The sequence below is a fragment of the Mesitornis unicolor genome, unplaced genomic scaffold (assembly GCF_000695765.1).
Source record: "Mesitornis unicolor isolate BGI_N332 unplaced genomic scaffold, ASM69576v1 scaffold31868, whole genome shotgun sequence".
Taxonomy (NCBI): domain Eukaryota; kingdom Metazoa; phylum Chordata; class Aves; order Mesitornithiformes; family Mesitornithidae; genus Mesitornis; species Mesitornis unicolor.
In genome coordinates this window covers 4,333-23,734 of record NW_010204413.1, presented here as the reverse complement: position 1 = coordinate 23,734, position 19,402 = coordinate 4,333, and the positions used below count along the sequence as shown (strand labels likewise).

The window sequence follows — 19,402 nt, the reverse complement described above, 5'->3', positions numbered from 1 at the left end:
TTCCAATATCTCATTGATCTCAAGGTAAAAAAAATCTTTTCTGGAGTTCAATGGGAATCTCTCCAGATGGAACTTGTGTCCATTGTCCCTCATCTTCTCCGTGTGACTCCTTGTGAAAAGGGAGTCTCCATCTGCTTGGTGCCACCCTTTCTGTCCTGGTACATGGTGACAAGGTCCCCCCTAAGCCTTCTCTTCCCAAGGCTGAAGAGGCCCCGTTTTTTCAGCCTTTCTCCACATGGCAGACAAAAAAAGACAACGTAGAAGTGTGGAGGTGAGGAAAACAAGGGATCAGCCTCTCTCCCCGCACGCCCCCTACTCCTCAGCCACATCCATTGGCAGTGCCTCTCAGGCGAGGACACAGCTCTAGATAAGCTGTGGTGCAGGATGAGGGAGGAGAGTGTGCGAGGGAGCTTCGGGAGAGGAGAAGAGCGTGTCTGTAATTAGTGGGCAGGGCTCGCACCACAAGAGCAGCTCTGTAGCTTCCTCCAGGCCCTAATTCAAGATGCCAAGCCAAAAAACTACAGAGAAACTATGTGCATATATTATGAATGCCAAACTATAAACAAAAATTATTAAAAGCAGAGACAGCCATTAAACACTCCTCTGTATTTAACAGAAATCCCCGATGCACAAGTGACGGTGTAACAGTGCCCTCTCAGTGGGATGTACTGCTTCTTACATAAGAAATACATAATACAGGTAATCATATCAGGAACAGATAATGAGAGTGCCACAACTCTGTATGCTTCCAAAAAGACTATATCATATGCAGTTGTGTGAACGACCTTCAGACAGACCTGCCTAAAAAAAATACAAAGAAAGAAAGTGGTTTATGCTATACAAAGTCATGATGCTACCGAGTGACACTAATATATTACAGATCTACTTAGATCACTTCATGTCTCATATATCCAGTTGTATATTTGTCTATACCTGCGCTCTGTACATACAGTCTCCAAAAACCTACAGTGATGCAAAACGAAACCATCCAAAATTGAGTTTCTTCTGTCTATTTAAGACTGTATTTCCTTCATTAGATCCAAATTGGGATGTTTACCTCTCCTAGTAGTTAAGGCACCAGGATACTCTTTATCATCTTTCCTCGACCATTCACCAGTTTTAAATAAGCATAATTAGACTCAAGATTGCGCAATTAAAGCAGTCATAAGTAGATGCTTACGTAGGACACTACTACAAAACCAGTAACTAGCAACCACAGCTCACACCCAGCCTCTATAAACTCCAGCTTCTGTAGTGAAGTCGAGAGTCCTAAGCCTTTCGCTACGCACGCTGGTGGAAGAGGATTCAGAATGTTCTTGCACACTTCCCTATCCATAAACTGAGCTACATACAGGTGTGGAAAAGAAGAAAGAAACCTAATGGCGGGTAAGTTAAAAACAGCCTAATTGCTCCAGACATCACTCTTCCAATGCAGAAGAAACAGGATAAATTACATTTAGCTGTTTTCTTTGCAATTTAGCCTTTCTTAGAGTAAATACACTTACAAGTTATTCTACTGGAAATAATTTATTTTTTTTAATATCATGGGTCTTGAACATATTATTTTTTCCTGTAACTTGGAAAAATAGAGTAAGAAAAGATTTTTTTATCATATCCATTAACTACCGTACACAGTGCTTCTGCAGCCACCTAATCAACACCGCTGGCTTGTGACCTGGGCACCAAACTGCCACGTACAAGTCCCAGGCTCTGATGCCTTCCTGAGACCGAAGCGATGTCTGGCCTCAGCCAAGTCGCTCGGTGGCCTCTGGACTCCCACACTCACCTCCAACCAAGTGGCTGCGTCAGCTGGTGTGCGGCTGCGTCGCAGTGGAATCCCAGGGTCTCTGTATTATATGGCACTTGCTCTCACTCCCGTGCCGACTGGGAAGATCTCTGGTTAGAAAGATGTGCCACATAATACACACAGAGATTCTATCTACAATTCAGCCTTAGGATTTTTTTCTCTTACAGCTTCAGCTTTCTGTCAGAGGCAACAACAAGAGCCCCCTGTGCAGAACGATCAGAATTGAACACTAATTCTGCAAACTTTTGCTTATGGGCATGCTCCCAATGTCTGTCCATTAGAGGATAAACACACACCCAAACAACATTTTACAAGTTCCTCCAATTGACACTATTTTCCAATTTTTGACATTGTTGTCCAATTTGTTATTGACAGGATTATCAAAAATATGCTCTTCCAACAGACAGATACAGAAAGCAAAAAAAGAAATTGTAAGACTTAAATTGAAACTGTGAAGCTCAACACAAGGAGAAATTTGAAGTACACATGGACAGAAGACTGGTATTAGGCTTTACTGTGTTCTTGTCCCACATATAAATCATTTTTTTCCTGATCTCTTGCACATACTCACTGGGAATGCTTGTGTAACTGAACTTTGCAAGGCAAACCAAACTATTAATGTAGGAAACTCTTAGAAATGCAGGAAATTCTAACCAATGCTAGTCACTGCCTTCTTCATCTTTCCTGCTTCTGCAGGCGCCCCCTCTTCCTCTGCTGTACCTCTTGTCTTTGCCTGCGACGCGACCCTCTGACAGCGCTGCTTAGGTCCTTAAACAGCAGAGCCCTGCCAGCACCAAACCCACAGCTCAGCTGCTACTAAATTCTGTATGTGCTACTTCTTTATTTGCAGACAAGCAAACTGCTTTTAGCTATCTGCATCACTACAACTAACGGCATGCACGCTCCCTGCCCCGAAGAGCCTGGGCATGAACTTGCACAGATCAGGACACATGGCAGTAGGAGACACATGGGTGAAGTGTTGCAAGGCTGACTTTGCAAACTCTGAGCCTAACTGCCCTTCAGAAGCACGTCCTCATGCACTCTTAAATTAGAGGACTTGATGTTAGGAATGCTGTTTTCTGTAGGTCTTTTTCAATTAAACATATTTAAGCCAGGAAAATAAAGTGAGGATGCAAACGAGAAACTTTCTAGTCATTTTGCACTATGTGACTCGAGCATCACACTCCTATCAATGGGATTTTTTTCAGCCAGGTGACATACCTGGAACAAGACCCTTCACTTAACAGAAAATATTCAGACACGTTTATGCTCACAGGCGCTTACTGCGGCCTCAGAACTGCACGTGCATATTCACTTTTCTTCCAAAAAGCTGAAAAATCAGTATAATTATGACTACATCAAGACTTCAGTGAACATAATTCTGTGTTGCAAACACAGCAGAAAAACTCAAATTCCACCCTCTCTGCTCTGGTGGTGGAACCCTATGGATTCCCTCAGGAATCTCATTCCAAGCCCAGTTCTACCTCTCAGCTCAGTGAAACGGTGGAAGTGCTGCTTACAGCACCATCAGTCTGCAAAGGGTTAACATGCTCTAGTAATGACAGGAAATTTGGACATTTTCTTCAAGTGGAAGCCCTCTGGAATATTCCACTGGAGAAGGGCACTTCTCAAACACACGTGTTCACAATTGGACCCGTATTTTTCCTGCTTTGTCTTTGTTTATTTGTTGGGTATGTTTGTTATGTTGTTTTGTTGGGGTGGGTTGTTTGTTTTTTAATTGATTGGGGAATAAGAAAGGCTGAAAGCTTTTGTAGTCTGTGCTTCAATGCCCCCTTTTAATTAGTGGGCAAGTTTTCGCGATACAGTAGAGCAACCCATAGCACTGCCTCAAGACACACCACTCCTAGCCCTACCACGTGTCCTCGGCTGCTTGTCTTTTTCCAAGAGAGTGAAATAACACACAGCTTCGAGCAACAAGACTGTAAATTAACTGAGATACAAGATAGGTGACAAGATAATGTGCAAGTTGAACAATGCAGATACTGGCCCTCTGTTCATCACCTGTCACGCAGTGTTTCCAGGATCGGGCATGCAGTTGCTCATGAGAATTTTAATATTCCTTTCTGTACAACTGTAAAGCAGTTCTGGGAACTAGAAATCCTCACCAAAAAAAGAGTAGAACACAGTGAAACAGAACAGTTTCTTCAAACTCAACAAAGTCTTATCTAAATGCAATAGGGTTTTGGTTATTTTTGTTTAAATAGAAGACGTATTCTCTGAATGGGTGTTTTTTCTGTCTCTGAAAAATGCCTGTAGAAAAGATTATTTCAGCTGTTCTGCTAAGCTGTTGTTTACTTTGCAATTTCTAATAACAGTGGATTTTTGTGTCTTCCTAGAGCATATAGCTCCAGCTGTATATAAATATAATAAAATTACTATATTAGACAACCTGAAAAGATGTGCAAGTTTCAAGGAACAATGTTTTTAGTTAGCTTGCCTTGTGTCTTTCTAGCCCTGAAAATAGCAAATGTCAACTGGCAATCCAAACTAAACAAAGCTGCACACCGCACCTCTGATTACAGCAGCACAGAAGCAATCTTGAGGAGAGGACAGCCCTTCAGCATCACTCTGACCCTCCAGACGACGGTGCAGCCCAGAGACACCTTCACCTTTATCGCAAGCACAGGTAATTTCCCCCAAGCACTCGCCTCACAGCCAAGTCCCTCCAGCTCCAAAACACCAGTGCTGCACAGCTCTCTGGGGTCCATTCCCAACTCACGCAGCTTTTTCCTGCATCATTTAGGATTCACTGTCCTTTTAGGCCTATGAGCTCCTCTTTTAAAGTTCAGTCTGTTCCTTAAGGCAATAGACAGCTAAGGTAATAATTAACAAAAGGTAAGGGCCATCTCTGCTCCTAAGGACCTACCTGCAATGCTGCAAGACGCCCTCATTTTGTGGTCCTCAGACATTTTGCAACTCTGCCTCTCAGGCCATCCTCCCCCACTCATCTCCTCCTCTGACTCTGCATCACCTGTTTAAACTTCCCTTGATTAACCTCATGTGTTCCCTGTTACTAGAACAGTCCACATGACTCAATTTGTACGACTCTTATCTCTATCTTCCCAAGAGGCTTCTCCAAAAATTCCTCCAGGCAGCTGCTAACTCCTAATGAAACGCGTGTTAGAATGCATGGCTCATCCTGCCTCTGTACTTTTTGAACTGTCAGCTTTTCAGGACAACAGGCTTGCCTCCTCACTTATCTGGAATTATTACGGGTGTACTCCCCTATACTGGGTCGTGCACATAACACAGCAGACAGCACAGCGAGATTCTGTGGACTGGAGCACACCTGGTTTACACTGAATAAGCATTTGGTCAGATAAGACACAATCTTTCAAAGTAGTCATTAAAAAAAATGGAGTGGAGATCATCACTGGCCCAAGTTTGTTCCCCACAGATGCCATTCAGAATTGCTGTCCCTGTTCCCTCTGGCAGGACCCTCTCCAACAGAATCTCAGCAAACGCAGGCCGTATTTCACCTTTCTGAGGAGAGTGCCAGTGGCTGGAGGGTGACCCAGGAGCCCAGTGAGCCCGAATACATGAACTTCACAATATGCAGCCCAGCCAACGCTGTCATCGGACGATACAAACTCCGACTCCAGATTGTCTCTGGAAACAAGGTCTCTTCAGCACTCCTGGGCCAGTTTGTGCTGCTCTTCAATCCCTGGTGTCCAAGTATGTCTTGATGTACCATGTCCTTCAAATAGCTCATTGTCTCAGTTGGGAAATCCAGGTATCTCATGAAAGCATGTGCTTAACAGCCACAGCTACAGAAAGGCCTTTTTTTGCTCAGCGTCAAGGACCAAGATTTTGCCTCTTCTTCAGTGCATCAAAGATCCAGCCTATTGCTTGCAGAATATGAAACCAGAGGCAAGAAGTATTCCAAATATTTATTCTGTAGTTCTTTCCCTCTCATGGTTGTGTTCGGTTGTAAATCAAGCAATATCTACCAGTAAGACACATATTGAGATTAGTGAAAGGACAGGAACACAGTCAAGAGAACTTCAGGCTTATTTTATTCACTGTCTAATGATTACAGAGGTATAGCAGGGAGTCCAAAGCCTGACCCGTTCCCTAGAACTCCCCTTCAAGCGAGATTTTCAGTTACAACAAAACAACCTTCCTTTCAGCCAGCATCTCTCATTCTGTCTCTAGATGATGAAGTCTTTATGGCTGATGAAAAGGAGCGATGGGAGTATGTCCTGAATGACAGTGGAATCATATTTCAGGGACTAGAAAAATACATTCAACAAGAAGCTTGGAACTATGGACAGGTAAACAGCATCACCTATTCCAGAACTTTGAAAATAAGAACAGTGTGTAAATAGGCTCTTGCAAGAGAATCATTATCTCATCGTATTAAGAGTTCAGTATTCCTCTCACTTATTTTCTTGTAGATATATGTCTCAGTTATCAATACATTGCAGCAGCAGCAGGATCATTTCCCCCGTCTGCCGTGTGCTAATACAGAAATAAAAGAAACAAAGCACAGTTTTGGAGGTTGCCTGTTACCCAAACTAGCCAAATGCTACTGGCTTCTAGGCCCTTGTAAAGGGCAAAGGAAGCCAATCTGGTATTAACCTCTAGGTATTGCGAGGCTAGCACATCTGAATATTTACACAGTTGGTTCAGTAATGGGGCAGAAGACACTAAAAGGATATCCCAAATCTGCTCAAGCGCAACAACTCAAGTTGGAATTTCTGAAAACCAGTTTGGCCTTCTCAGCACAACTGCTACAAATACAGTGATAACCACGGCCCATCTGCAGTCACACAGCGACCCTGCAGCCTGGGCCAGTCGGAACCATCCCTGACCACTTCCTGCCTTACAGCTGCACCAGCAGCTGCACAGACAGCATTTCCAGTAATCCTCCTGACCACTGCGGCTACTTTTACACCAAAAAATGAAACAAGGCCAGATCTGCTTTCTGTCTGAGAGGTCTTGGTGCTTTCTGTCTGTCGTGGTTTAGGGCTGGGCTGGCCACTAAATCCCGGACAGATGCTCTCTATTAACCCCTCTCCCCTCCCCAGAAGGGAAAAGAGAGTAAGGGAGAGAGACTTTATGGGTTGGAAAATAAAACTAACAGATTTAGTGGCATCCTCAGTGGCATCCTTGCCTGATCACATCCAAACAGCACAGCACTTCACGCTGGCGTTCTCTGGGCCCAATACAGTGTCTCTGTGACCCTAACCCACAATAATTATTTTTGTGGGTTTCTTTCAGTTCAGATCATCTGGTATAAGGTGAAGGCAGCCCATGAGAGGGAAGCTTTCGTAACAGAAGGGTGCCTGTAAGGGCATGACAGGATGTGGGAGGGTGCAGAGCCTGCTGAGCCAGACCTGGAGTGGCCATGCCCGTTCCACCAGGCCACGTCATGCCTTTGTGAACGCTAGCAGCCATGGCCCCAAACCATGCTCATAAACATGCTGTCCTTAACATACTGTGGAGAGTCAGCAGCCTGGTGCTTAAGCTTTTTTCTTGGCCTTATTTTCTTTAACAGTGCAGAAAATGCCTCTACTACCAACATCATCCTATTGTGCTAGAAGGAAAACAGGTGGGGAGTTTATACTTGGGTTTATGTATTAAATTAACCTTTAATATATTGCTTGGTTTGATTTCAGTTTGAAGAGGATATCCTTGATATCTCTCTGGCTGTACTGGATCGAAGCCTGAACCACCGCCAAGATCCAGCTGCTGACGTATCTAACCGCAACAGCCCTATCTATGTGAGCAGGGTCGTCAGTGCTATGGTAAAGTCATCGACTCGTTACAGCTGCACAGTGCAGCTACTAACAAAAACCCCAACACTTCATTGTGAATGTCTCAATGCTTTACAGGAGTAGCTAACTCTTCTGAAAAAAACAGCTACAGAAGACGTAAAATGGAGACTTGTTCTCAAGGAAAAATATCCCAAGAGTGTAATTTACCTACTGCCCAAAAGTTTGCTCATAACTGAGCACATTTCCAGGAACCGCTGCGGAGCATTGACTCGGATGTATTTTCCTAACAGATTTTCAGCCCATCAGATCTTTCCATTTTATAAATAATACATGCCTTACCACATTCCTTATCTGAGATTCCCCCTTTATAGCTATGATCCTTCTCACCTTCTCAGACAGCACTCACTTTAGGCAAATTCAACTTCAATATGAAGTAAATAACTCTTCTTAAATGTACAAAATTACTAAAAGTATGAATACTTAAGAAAAAAAATCATTAAAAAATAATTTACTGTTTCTGTACATGACATTTAAACAGGCCTCTAAAATGGATGTGCACAAATATATGCAAGCACATCTAACAAGTGTGAGCAAGCTGCATGTATTATATGCACATTTTCAACAAACACGCAGTCAAGGAAAACATGTACTTCTTGTAGCTTCCATATCAATCACTTGAGAACGTGAACACACACTGAACACACAGTGCAACAGCACAGTGACACCCAGGGAGGTGCAACTAATCAATGAAACAGAAAATTTAAACTGTTTGGGAACGTTTGCACTGAAAAGAAAGGCAGTTTTGAATCATCAGACTCTACAATCTGATCCGAGCTGGATCCAGACAAAATTCTACCTCAGATTCAAATGCTATGTCCCACCACTCAGCCCATGAGAACTGTGGTACAAACTGGGTCTTTTCTGCCTATTGCCCTCTCTCCCTTTTTCGGTAAACATTTTCATTCTCTCATCAGAAGGACTCTTTCAGGTTAACAGCAATGATGAAAAAGGAGTGGTGGAAGGGAAGTGGACTGGAAAGTACCGCTCAGGAACCAACCCGCTGCAGTGGAGCGGAAGCGTGACCATCCTTCGGAAGTGGTACAGGGGCAGGTACCGGCCTGTCCGCTATGGCCAGTGCTGGGTCTTTGCAGGAGTCATGTGCACAGGTATACACGAAGGGATGGGGAATGCTATCAGACGTGACGCCTACTGGAACTTGTGCAGTTTTAACTTCGTAACGTTATCGTTGAAGCTCTTTTCAAGCTTTGACAGAGAGTGAAGAACATGTGCTCTCCACACATGAAGGGTTGTTTTCTTGTGTTTTAAACAGCCATAGGTTGTAACACTGCACCCCAGTTTTGTGAGTCATCACACAAAATGCAAAGTGGTTCGCCAGGCTGGGCTGGTGATCAGAGAAAGGTTTCCTGTTTCAAAGCTGGGATTCAAAGAAAGCCAGCGCTCTCTTAAGTCTGTCTCTTCGCAATGCTGATTTTCTACTGTTGTGTCTTACCTACTGGACACACAAACGCAAATCACAATGCTGAGGACCTGTAAAGGGAGCTGTAGGCCAGGAAAAGCATTTAATCCTAGCAGTTTCCATTCAGAGCTGCTCTAAGAGACAAGAGTCGCTTTGGGGAAAATATAGAGGAAAAATAATGCAATTGAGAGGTACATCTCAGAGAGGAAGAGGAAAAGGAGCAGGTAACAGAGAAACAAACACCAGGAGAAAATGGGAGAGCGAACAGGATGAAGAATCAAAGCTTAAAGTAAGGGGGCGAATCTCTTCTTTTCAAAAAGAACGTGACAGCTAATGAAGGCAAACTGCTCAGCAACTGCCACAATGACTGGGACTTGCATCACAGCTGAAAGGGAGGTTTCTGGGTGTTTGTTTGCCCACTGAAAACATATACGCTACACTGCCAAGAAAAACAGATAAATACTTGCCAAATGTCTGTAAAATAGGTTTACAGCACTTTTATGCTATTCTCTATTGCAGTTCTGAGATCCTTGGGAATACCTACTCGTGTTATTACAAACTTCAACTCTGCACATGACAGGAATACAAATCTGAGTATTGATAAGTACATTGACATTTCTGGAAAGACCCTGCACTTGACTGAAGACAGTGTGTGGTAAATACACTTTTTTTTTCTTAATATCTCTTCCATTATATTCTTCTCTAATTAAAAGATCTAGAAGCACACTCCTGAAAAACCACTCAACCTCATGCTCGCAGTGGTATAAAACCAAAGAATCAACAGGGCAGTGTTCAGAAAAGCAATACGCAGCCAGGTTCAGCATTCTGAAGAATTAACAGAGGAGATACTTTGTACCATTGCTACTCAACATGCAATTTCAAAATGTAACGGCTGATTTTGTCTCTAGTTATGAAAGTTTACATTTTTCCAAACAGAGTTGAAGAGCAATTAACCTCTTGCCCAAAAACAGCATCAGTTTGTCCCTCAATCCCTAGAGCAGAGCACCCTCACAAGCTGTGGCTACACGCTGCTGACTGCCTCAGTCTTTCACAATTACCATTACACATCCCTCGCACAGTAATGAGAGGTTGCTAAAGTCAAGGTAATATGTCTAACGCAGCTGAGAACAATTCCGTCCCTTTGGAAGAAAGTGCTGCTTCTTTCACCTCAGAGCAGCTGTTAAAAACGATGCTTTTGACCAACAAGTGCACAGAAACTACCGCACTGCGCACACGTTGCACTACGTGCATCGATGTTTTGGTCACTGAGCACCCTACACCCCATGGACTGGATGGGACAAGGGTGACGTGAAGTAGAATGCAACTCTAAATTAAATACCAACAGACAGCAATGAGTGCAGCAGACCTTCGGCTGCACAGCGTGCTGTTCTGGGATGTTCAGAACTGACTACTTGACTCTGCAATGAATTACTTTCCTTTTAACATTTTTTTCATAACACCTCACCATTTTGCAGAGATCTGAACACAAAGAGCTGGCAAAGAAGGGGAAAGAGGTGCTCAAGAAAGAAAACCGCAGCTGGTCTCTCCATGGAGTCTTCATTCACTCGACTGGGGTTATTTCTTGCATTGCACCAGACACGTAGCAAATCTTTCAATGTAAACTTAATTGTACGAATCAGGGATTCCCTCTTCTACCTCCCTTACAGGAATTTCCACGTCTGGAATGAAAGCTGGTTCATTAGAAGAGATCTTGGCTCGTTTTATGATGGATGGCAGGTTCTGGATCCAACACCCCAGGAAAAAAGCAAAGGTAAGACGGCTGTAAATACAAAAAGCTGTACTTGTTACCTCTAAGAGAAATTTCAGCACAACTTTCTTCCATCTGCTCCCTGTAGATGTAGCATTAATTCAGGTGCACAAGAAAAGCAACACTACATCAATCTCCAGTCGGCTGCTGTTCTGTCAGCCTCTGGGTTGCCGACCAGCATGCTAATTCTTACTTCTTCTGATCCTCTGCCTCCACAAAAGCCAGTGCATCTTAAGTTCACTTATCTCGCCCTTGCTTGTCTTAGCACCCAACGCTACACAGATTCTCAAAACGGCACATGAAGGCTCAGGCTGGAAGGGACCTTTAGAGTCTGTTTACTCCAACCCCCTGCTCTGCGCAGGGTCAATCAGAACGGGTTTCTCAGGGCCACGTCCAGCTGCGTTTTGAATATCTCAGAGGATGGGGACTCTACAAGCTCTCTGGACAAACTGTTGCAGGGGTTTTCCTCATAGAAAAAGTTATTTTCTTATTTTTAAATGTCTTTGAGACACTGTCGCTGGTTTTACTTACTAATACAGACACAACTTCAGTGATCTAATTTGATGACCTCCATCAAAAGATTCCTTTATTTGGCCATTCAAATCGCATCAAACTCCAGATAAACTGCTGCCCATTCCCCACTACAAAGTTTATCAAATTAGCTTCCCAATTCTTCTCACTGCGCGTTACCACAACACGCTTTATCCAGCCTTGTCTTTGGAGTGACTGCCTCTCCTTCTTGCTGTCAGCACCGGGATTTGTGTTCTTTCACAACAGCCGTTTAACTTCTCCCTCTCTCTAACGTAGGCATATATCAGTGCGGTCCTGCCTCCACCAGAGCCATTAAGGAAGGGGATGTGAACCTGGATTACGACAGCTCATTTGTGTTTGCAGCAGTGAATGCTGACGTTGTTACTTGGATTCACCACAGCAACAAAAGAAAAGAGAGAATTTATTCCAATACAGGGAAGATCGGTAAATTTATCAGCACCAAAGCACTGGGCACCAACTCCCGTGTGGATGTCACTGCTAACTACAAATATCCAGAAGGTGATTCTTTATTACAGTCATCTTGCCACTGATGGTCAGAAGTTAAAGGAATTTAGGCCTTCATGGGATCGATCAGTGACAATTCCTTTACTTCTTCTGGAGCAAAGTAATTGTGAATTTTCAAAGTCTTAAGGCTCATCGTCAGCTGACAGTGATTCAATATGGCCTTTGTGGCCCTGGATGAAATACTAATGTATTTAGTATAAAGTCAAAGCTACTTCTATAAAACATTCTGTCCCAGCTGTCCCGATCAACTGGTGAGGACGTTTCTGTTAGGACGTGTGGCAATAGCTATTCTGGAGAGCTCTCTGGGGACAGTTTCTGCAAAAGGATTTGTTAACTCCTAATTTCGGAGACGACAATTGCACAGACTATGCAGAACTGACCCCAGGAGTTCTCTGTCTGCTGCTTGCAGCTCTGAGAGCTGCCCGTGAACAGCCACGAAGCTGACAGGCGGTTGTACTGCCCAGCTCCATCTGCTTTTGTGACAAAATCGGCATTCAGGTTAGACCTCACTTTCTCCTCTTGTGTATCTTTGCCCTCCTCGGCTTTCCTAAACTGTATTTACTGAGAGCAATGATGGTTCCATTGCGCCATATCGAGCATGCATGAGATTTCTTACCATGTTATCTTTCAAAGCAGGATCCTTGAAAGAAAGACAGGTCTACAGAAAAGCACTGAAGCTGCTTGGTGTGCGAAGCACTGGAAAAAGAACCAAAATTACAAGACGTAGAAGATCTTCAGGGGCACGGAGACAAAATACCACACAGCCTGCAGAAAAGCCCAGTATCTCAGCGAAGCTGATCCTTAATACATCGCCTGTAATTGGCCAGGATATCCTTCTTACCCTGGCACTCAGGAACTTGAGCTCAGATTTCAAGACCATAAAGGTTAAACTGAGGGCTTCAGCCATTCTCTACACGAGAAAACCAAAGGCAGAGATTCTGGAGTTGTCTAGGTCCATTAAACTTGAATCCGAAGAAGGTAATTTTTATTTTATTACAGCTTAGGACAAATTATAGCTTTGGTTTGTGGGCAAATCACACAGAAATAATGAATGGCTCAAGAAGTGTGAGACCTGCAAACGGCTAGAGGTTAAGGCTATTCAGGGGAAGAGAAACAGATCTATTTGCCCTGTTTTAAGCATTTGTTTTTGGGCACAGCCAGAAAGGATACGGAGCTGCGTGGCCTTTTGTCTGGCCCAGCACAGCCACTGTGAGCTCTACACTATGACTTCTTTTTGCTAAGAGAGAACAGCATGCACCAGAGACTGCTCAGCTCCCAGCTCCCCATCAGCAAAGTATAAAGACAGATTAAAGAGGGAAAATTAAGCCCAGGTCTTTTGCAGCAGCAGCACGGTTAACTACAGACTGCAGTAAGAGCTGCACCATCTGCAGGCAGTGGCCCTTGCCCTGCTTTTATAGGGACAGTGCTGAAAAACAGGATGTGCTGCACAGATTAACATACCTACCCTCTCAAGCTAATACACAGCACGTTATGATCCTTTTCCACTGTTCCAGCAGTAGATGAACATTTTTTCTCAGTGTATTGAGATCCGCTGCCTTCGTCACTGCACAGAGACCCTGTCCACAGACACCTCTGTGAGGCAGAGGCTGAGCAGCGGCAGCAGCAAGGGCATTTAAACCAAACCCTCTGTGCACTTCTACCTTCTTTGCAAGGAAGGAGCATTAAATGCCCAGCTTCAGATAAATAAAAAAAAACACCAGCAGGGGTTGCCATGCATATCCATCCTCAGAACTGTCTGGCTACCAAACTGTACCTTGATTCAGTGTTTGATGTGAATGTAAGTAAAAGTCACCTACCAGCATTACTCCTGTCTATTGGCTGTCAGCACCCACAAATGGACAGCCCCACGGTGACAGCACCCTTAAAATACAGATCTATTTCAGATAGCTTAGACAAAAAAAAAAAAAGGAAGAGGAGGAGATTCTGTTTCTATTTCTATTCCAGTGAAAGAGATTTCATTCAAGATCTCCTATTCCCAGTACAAAAACTCTCTGATGGATGACAGGAAGATCCTAGTGACTGCTCTGTGTGAAACCAAACGGGGAGCCTCGCTTCTAGTGGAGAAGGATATTGTACTTCAGGATCCTTTTCTCACCATCAAGGTAAAAGCCAGTTCCCTTTATGTCCCTGTAAAGAAGCAGCAACCAGAACCCTTACTCCATCTGCTCCTCATGGGAAGGGGTGTGGGAAATCATGCCTTAGGATGATGTGATCTTGTTGCTCTAGCACAGGCCCTATGACACAAGTGAAATGGCACACACTGAGGAAAAGCAAACCTTTCCCAGGTATAGCCATGCTATGTTGTTCTTGCCAGTGCGAGCTGACATGGCACTGATAAAAGTTCTCAGCGTTACGAGGGTTACAAGGTAAGATTATATAGCCAGGCAGAGATCTAGTCTTTATCTAGGGCTCCACTTTTGTCAGAGAAGTCTCAGCATTCTCGTCCAGTTTCTTTGGGAAGTCTGATTTTTACCACAGACATTGTCACTGACGGCTGATAGCACCTGGGGCTGGGAAGCTCATTATCACCAATACTCAAGGAAGTTCTTTCACCTTATCAGGAAAAGTGACTCTTTTCACCTTCTGTAACGTCCTCCCGAATTACTAATAATTAGAACTAGAGGTGCTTTTTTTTTTCCTCCCACTTAAGACTGACTTGTGACCAATGTTGTGCAATGGGTAAAAAGCCATTCTTAAGTCTACAGGAAAGACTGTGTGCTATGTCTGCCCAGGGACAGTCTTGGGTTTGAACGGCCCATCACATCCACATAAACCAGCTTAACATGTCTGAGATAGTTCAGCGTATCCACACACTGCATCCCACACATGGGATCAAATGCTGTCCAATGTACGTTAAACAACACAGAGGCAGTATGATAACTGGCAGTTTTTCAGAGCCTCCAGACTAGATCAGCTATCCCAGACCACTCTGTCAGTAGCAGACAGGAAAAGCAAGGTTACACACAGGAATATGAAGTTTGGAACTTTGTAGGTCTGGCAACTTCCAAATACTAAGTTTAGTGAGACTTTGTCAAAAGCCTTCTGTGCTGTATCACGCAAATACAGAGTCAGCTTATATAGGGCAGGTACCTGAATTAAACTACTTCAATTCAGTGACTAAGTTTCAAGAGGTTTATGTTTCTGTTGATTGAAACTTCTGTATAAACATACAGTCGATAATAGAGAAATGCAACTGGGGTGCTGAACTTCTACATTATGTTAATAAATATTACATTATCTACAAAGATAACCAGATATGCCAATTCTACTCTATCTCAGTCAAAATAAGGTAATGAATATGTTTATTTGCTACGTGGCATTCTATTCCCCCCCCACACCGAGATGCCAAAATTCACCTATCTCACACCTCCAATGTTTTCTTATCCTAAACATTTAATTTAGTCTAACGAAAGCTAATTTGACGTAAGCTGCCTCCAGTAGCAGTTAGCCATATATATGCCAAGTTAATACTTGTATTCTTCTGCTGTTCTCACTCTGACAAGCACCATATACTGTGTTATACGTAACACCACACACTGACCCATTTTAAAATTAGGACTAAATGGCAGATTCTACAGTAGTTTGTTCTTTCTCAGCCACACTGGATGGCTGATTCAACCCTGAACTCTGATGCCCAAAAATAGGTACACGTAGTAATTCCTGGCTCCTTCCCATCCTGGAGAACCTAAGAGGGGTGAGTGGTTTGCAATGGGAATGAAAAGACAAACGTGAGAAAGCAGCAAGAGCAATGCTGTGGCTGAGCAGAATGTTTTCTGTCTGCAGGTCCTTGGTCCAACAGTGGTACACGAGGCTGTTACCGTGCAGGTCACGTTTACCAACCCGCTGTCTGCAGCAGTGACAGGCTGTGTGCTGAGAGCAGAAGGCAGCGGCTTGCTCAAAGAGCAACTCAGAATGAAGTAGGTGAATGCCATCTGGCTAATAACTCATTCACTGTGGTGGGAAATCTAGAGTAAAAGCGGGGTTTTTTTAAAAGACTGTCAGCCGCATGACTTTCATTTGCACCGGCCTTGGACAAAATACCATCATGTCAGCACTCTGCATACACTAGTTGGAGTGTTTCACAGCTCCTTCGCCACGCTTCGACTTGCAGAACGCTCAGGGAGTGGAGAGAGGGGCTGCTTTTAATGACAGAGCATCTCTCAGAGTGCTGAAGTGACTGAACCATATAAAGGCCAAACATTTTAAAACTTTCTTCTTTCTGTTGTTTGCACAACCAATCCTTGAAGGATAAGAGAGAAAATGACGGTATCTTTTTTCCTTCAGATATTAAACTACTAAAGAGCCAGGACATATACTGAACGATATCACACTGATAAGAAATTGTTCTCCCATATCCTCCATGGTTATTTTAAAAACGTTTTTAAAAGTCTCCAAAACATGCCGAGGTAGGTAGTACCAAGAAACCATGAGAGAAAAACTAAGTAAGACAGCAAAAGACGGACAATGATGTGAACCAGTAAGGCTTCATTTACATTGAATACAAATTCAGGTTTAGATCCTGACCTAGAACCTTAACTTGCGTCACCACCATTGATATCGCTCGGCTTCAGCTCCTCCTCAGAGCAGAGGCCCTCTTCCCCCCGCGCTTTGTTTTCTGGTGCTACTGTTGGTCTCCTTGTTTTGGACAGCCAAGAGTCATTTCTGACATAAAGCCAACAGGTAATTATAACCGCCACACCAGAAGACAGCATGAGCACATCTGGAGCACTGCAAGTGTTGTGAGTGTGGAGGGTAACACATACAGCTGTATTTGAGCTCTTCTGAAGATAACCTTTCTGACCATTCCTCTGGTGCTCAATATCTTTTGCCCTCATGATACACACCCTAATTCTCTGCCACAGGTTGAGAACTGCAACTCTTCCTCCACATCCACTACAGCTTGGTCAGTCCTTCTCGGGGGCTGTGGACATGGAAGGTGATGACCACCTGTGCTAGGAGCACACAAACACAGCAGCTGCTTGCTCTGCCTCTTCCTTTCCATTAGATCCAGGGACTCTGAAGAACACACAGCAAGAATTTTCCAGCAGCTTGAACTTACCAGTGTATTCTCTCTTTTAGTGTGGCAAGAGTGGCCCCCATGGAGAGCTCCACAGTCCAGTTTGAAATCACTCCCTACAAGAGTGGCACCAGGCAGCTTCAGGTGGACTTGGTTTGCACCCATTTTTCAGACATTAAGGGATTTGTGATGCTTGATGTGGCTCCTGCTCAGTGACAGAGCCTGTCCATCAGCTCAGTGTTCATACAGTATTATGACTGGGAGCACTGAAATTCAGATCACTCAGCATAAGTGATGTAATATGAATGGAAATGAATAAAAAGGCACTATACTGTAAAGGCAGTGTCATCTTTTAAATTCCCTAACCTGCTACATAGACCTTCATGAACAGAATTCCTAGTGGGAATCACTATATAATTTAACCCGAAGGAGAGGAGCAAGCGTGATGGTTTTCCACAGTAGAGCCTGTAGCAGTGACAGCAGCAGATTTCCAAGGAACACCACCTAAAACCACTGGTTTTGTAAGCTTCATTGAACATAATTTAATTATATTCACTGAAGTTTTATTCAGTAATAGCCCAGAGGCAGGAATACATGGAAGCTTTCATGCAAGTCACAAAATATTTAGATGAAATACAGAGCTCACAGCAAGTGCACTCAGAAGGAGTTCTGGTACATAAATAAAATCTCTTCTCTTCAAGGAGCATAACATTTTATCCAAGTCTTAAGCCTCCATTTGCTAAAGTCTCCTTCTTCTATCACTCGCATATGCAAAAGTGTCATTCCTAGTTTTATCTAAGCAATGTAATCTTTAGAGATATATTATTTATGTAGTCGCACAGATATACACAGCATTCTTTAAAAAGATGTAAGAGAAAGTCCTTGCCCTAGTTTACTCTTTTAATGAGCACTAAAAGGAAAACAAAGAACTTCTATTTTTAATTTTTAGTCTTTTGATTAGCTCTTTAGCACATGAGAAATGTTAAGAATTCATAGGAAAAGTGAACATTGAACTCCAGAAATCATTCTCTTTTCATCTAAAAAAATGCATTTGGTTTCTGTGAGTCTAAGAACGTGACTGCAACTGGCCTGATGCAGGAAGAAGAAAAAAGGAAAAAAAAGAAGAAATGAGTTAATTCTAACGAGAGTTTACAGGAAAGACAAAACTTGTTCCTGTTCCCATTAGGCAGAAAGAGAGAAAAAAATGCAGCTGATGTAATGAATAAGTGAAATTCTCAATACTCTGCTGACTTAGGCTCTCAGTTTTGCAAAGCAGCTCTAGAAACAGTTTCAGACAAAGTCAGAACTGAAGCCTACACTGTTTTGTTTATAGAAATTACCTAAGCACTTCCTATTGTAACTTTCCTAACTTAAGCACAGCCAAAAACTTTCAGGACTTGCATGCGACTCTGAGGCTGACTGCTACGTTTCACTGCAGTTTAAATACAAGTGACAGAGAAGACCAAGGTGACAATTTGGAAGATTTATTGCAGGAAAATCTGATGAGTGATCACACTGGCCAACAGCGAAGGTCCCCAAACTGTGTCCTCTTCATCAGAGACTGCAGCAATTGCCTTGGAGTATTTACAAAGGCTTTGCTAAGCACAAACACAAGCAAACACACGTGTGTGGGCCCCCCTAGACAACGATCTCTGGCTCCGTATCCTCATCCCCTCCTCATCTAGATCTGTTCTAGGACCAATGGGCAGGAGCAGCAGTCACAAGCCGTAACGTGGGCACGCGTTGGTCCTCATTATTTGGGCATTCTGCACTTTGGTAGCACTGGGGTGGGGGCTGGAGGAAAGGTTGGGTGTTTTCACTTTGCTCCAGGTCAGAAGTTTCTCACTGCACTGCCAGGAGAATTGCCCAAATTTGACTGTGAGACCACTTGGGAAGCGCAGTCTGCAGGGAGTGTTCTTGTTTTGGACTGGCACTGCCTCCAAGGCTGTTACTTGCCAGCGCCTGCTGCCACACGCTTCACCCAGCCCCGTCTCTATCTCACAAAACCATCCTATCTGCCCTCTCAGCTGATGGCAGAGGACATCCCACCTGCTTCCTTTCATAAGGCGGACAGGAAAAAGAGACTGGTTTTTCTGTTCACAAAGGCAGGTGCTTTGCAATACGTCCAGAACTGCTCAGAAAGCACAGGATGGGAAGAAAAGGCTCAGGACAATGCAATCAGAAGGATGTATGAAAATTCACAGTTAACAGTCACACATCCTCATCCTACAAAGCCGTCTAAAGCAGATCATCGTCTAAGTCGCAGCACTGTGCCCATTCATTCCCCGCAGAGTTAACAAGCCAAAGTAGCAAAGACCTGAATGCTCCCAGGAGACAATTTGTCCTTTTCCTCCTTCACTGCAGTCCCAACTTTCCCCAGAAACTGTGTCATGGGCACAAGCTGACTCTGTGACATAGATTAAATACAGGTTTCATTTAAATTTCTTTGATTTAAAGTCCACAAAATCTTCAAAAATGCCAACTCCTATTTCGCTATATCTATTACCATATTTTG

At 43.5% G+C, this 19,402-nt stretch overlaps 1 protein-coding gene across 1 annotated transcript; it reads left to right on the top strand.

Moving 5' to 3' along the window:
• The first annotated feature begins 1,379 nt into the window (after positions 1-1,379).
• On the top strand, positions 1,380-17,103 carry TGM6 (transglutaminase 6). The gene is made up of 13 exons (XM_010191054.1): positions 1,380-1,386; positions 4,281-4,454; positions 5,264-5,503; positions 5,984-6,102; positions 7,450-7,578; positions 8,537-8,714; positions 9,545-9,680; positions 10,693-10,796; positions 11,601-11,843; positions 12,486-12,827; positions 13,815-13,972; positions 15,654-15,787; positions 16,950-17,103. The coding sequence occupies exons 1-13, from the start codon at positions 1,380-1,382 to the stop codon at positions 17,101-17,103; spliced, it is 2,118 nt and encodes a 705-aa protein (XP_010189356.1).
• The last annotated feature ends 2,299 nt before the right edge of the window (positions 17,104-19,402 follow it).

What these genes read in the sequence shown, in the direction of transcription:
- TGM6 (XM_010191054.1), top strand. An exon ending in CTTCAATCCCTGGTGTCCAA is followed by an intron (nt 5,504 to 5,983) that starts GTATGTCTTGAT and finishes TTCTGTCTCTAG; the next exon opens with ATGATGAAGTCTTTATGGCT. An exon ending in AAGCTTGGAACTATGGACAG is followed by an intron (nt 6,103 to 7,449) that starts GTAAACAGCATC and finishes GTTTGATTTCAG; the next exon opens with TTTGAAGAGGATATCCTTGA.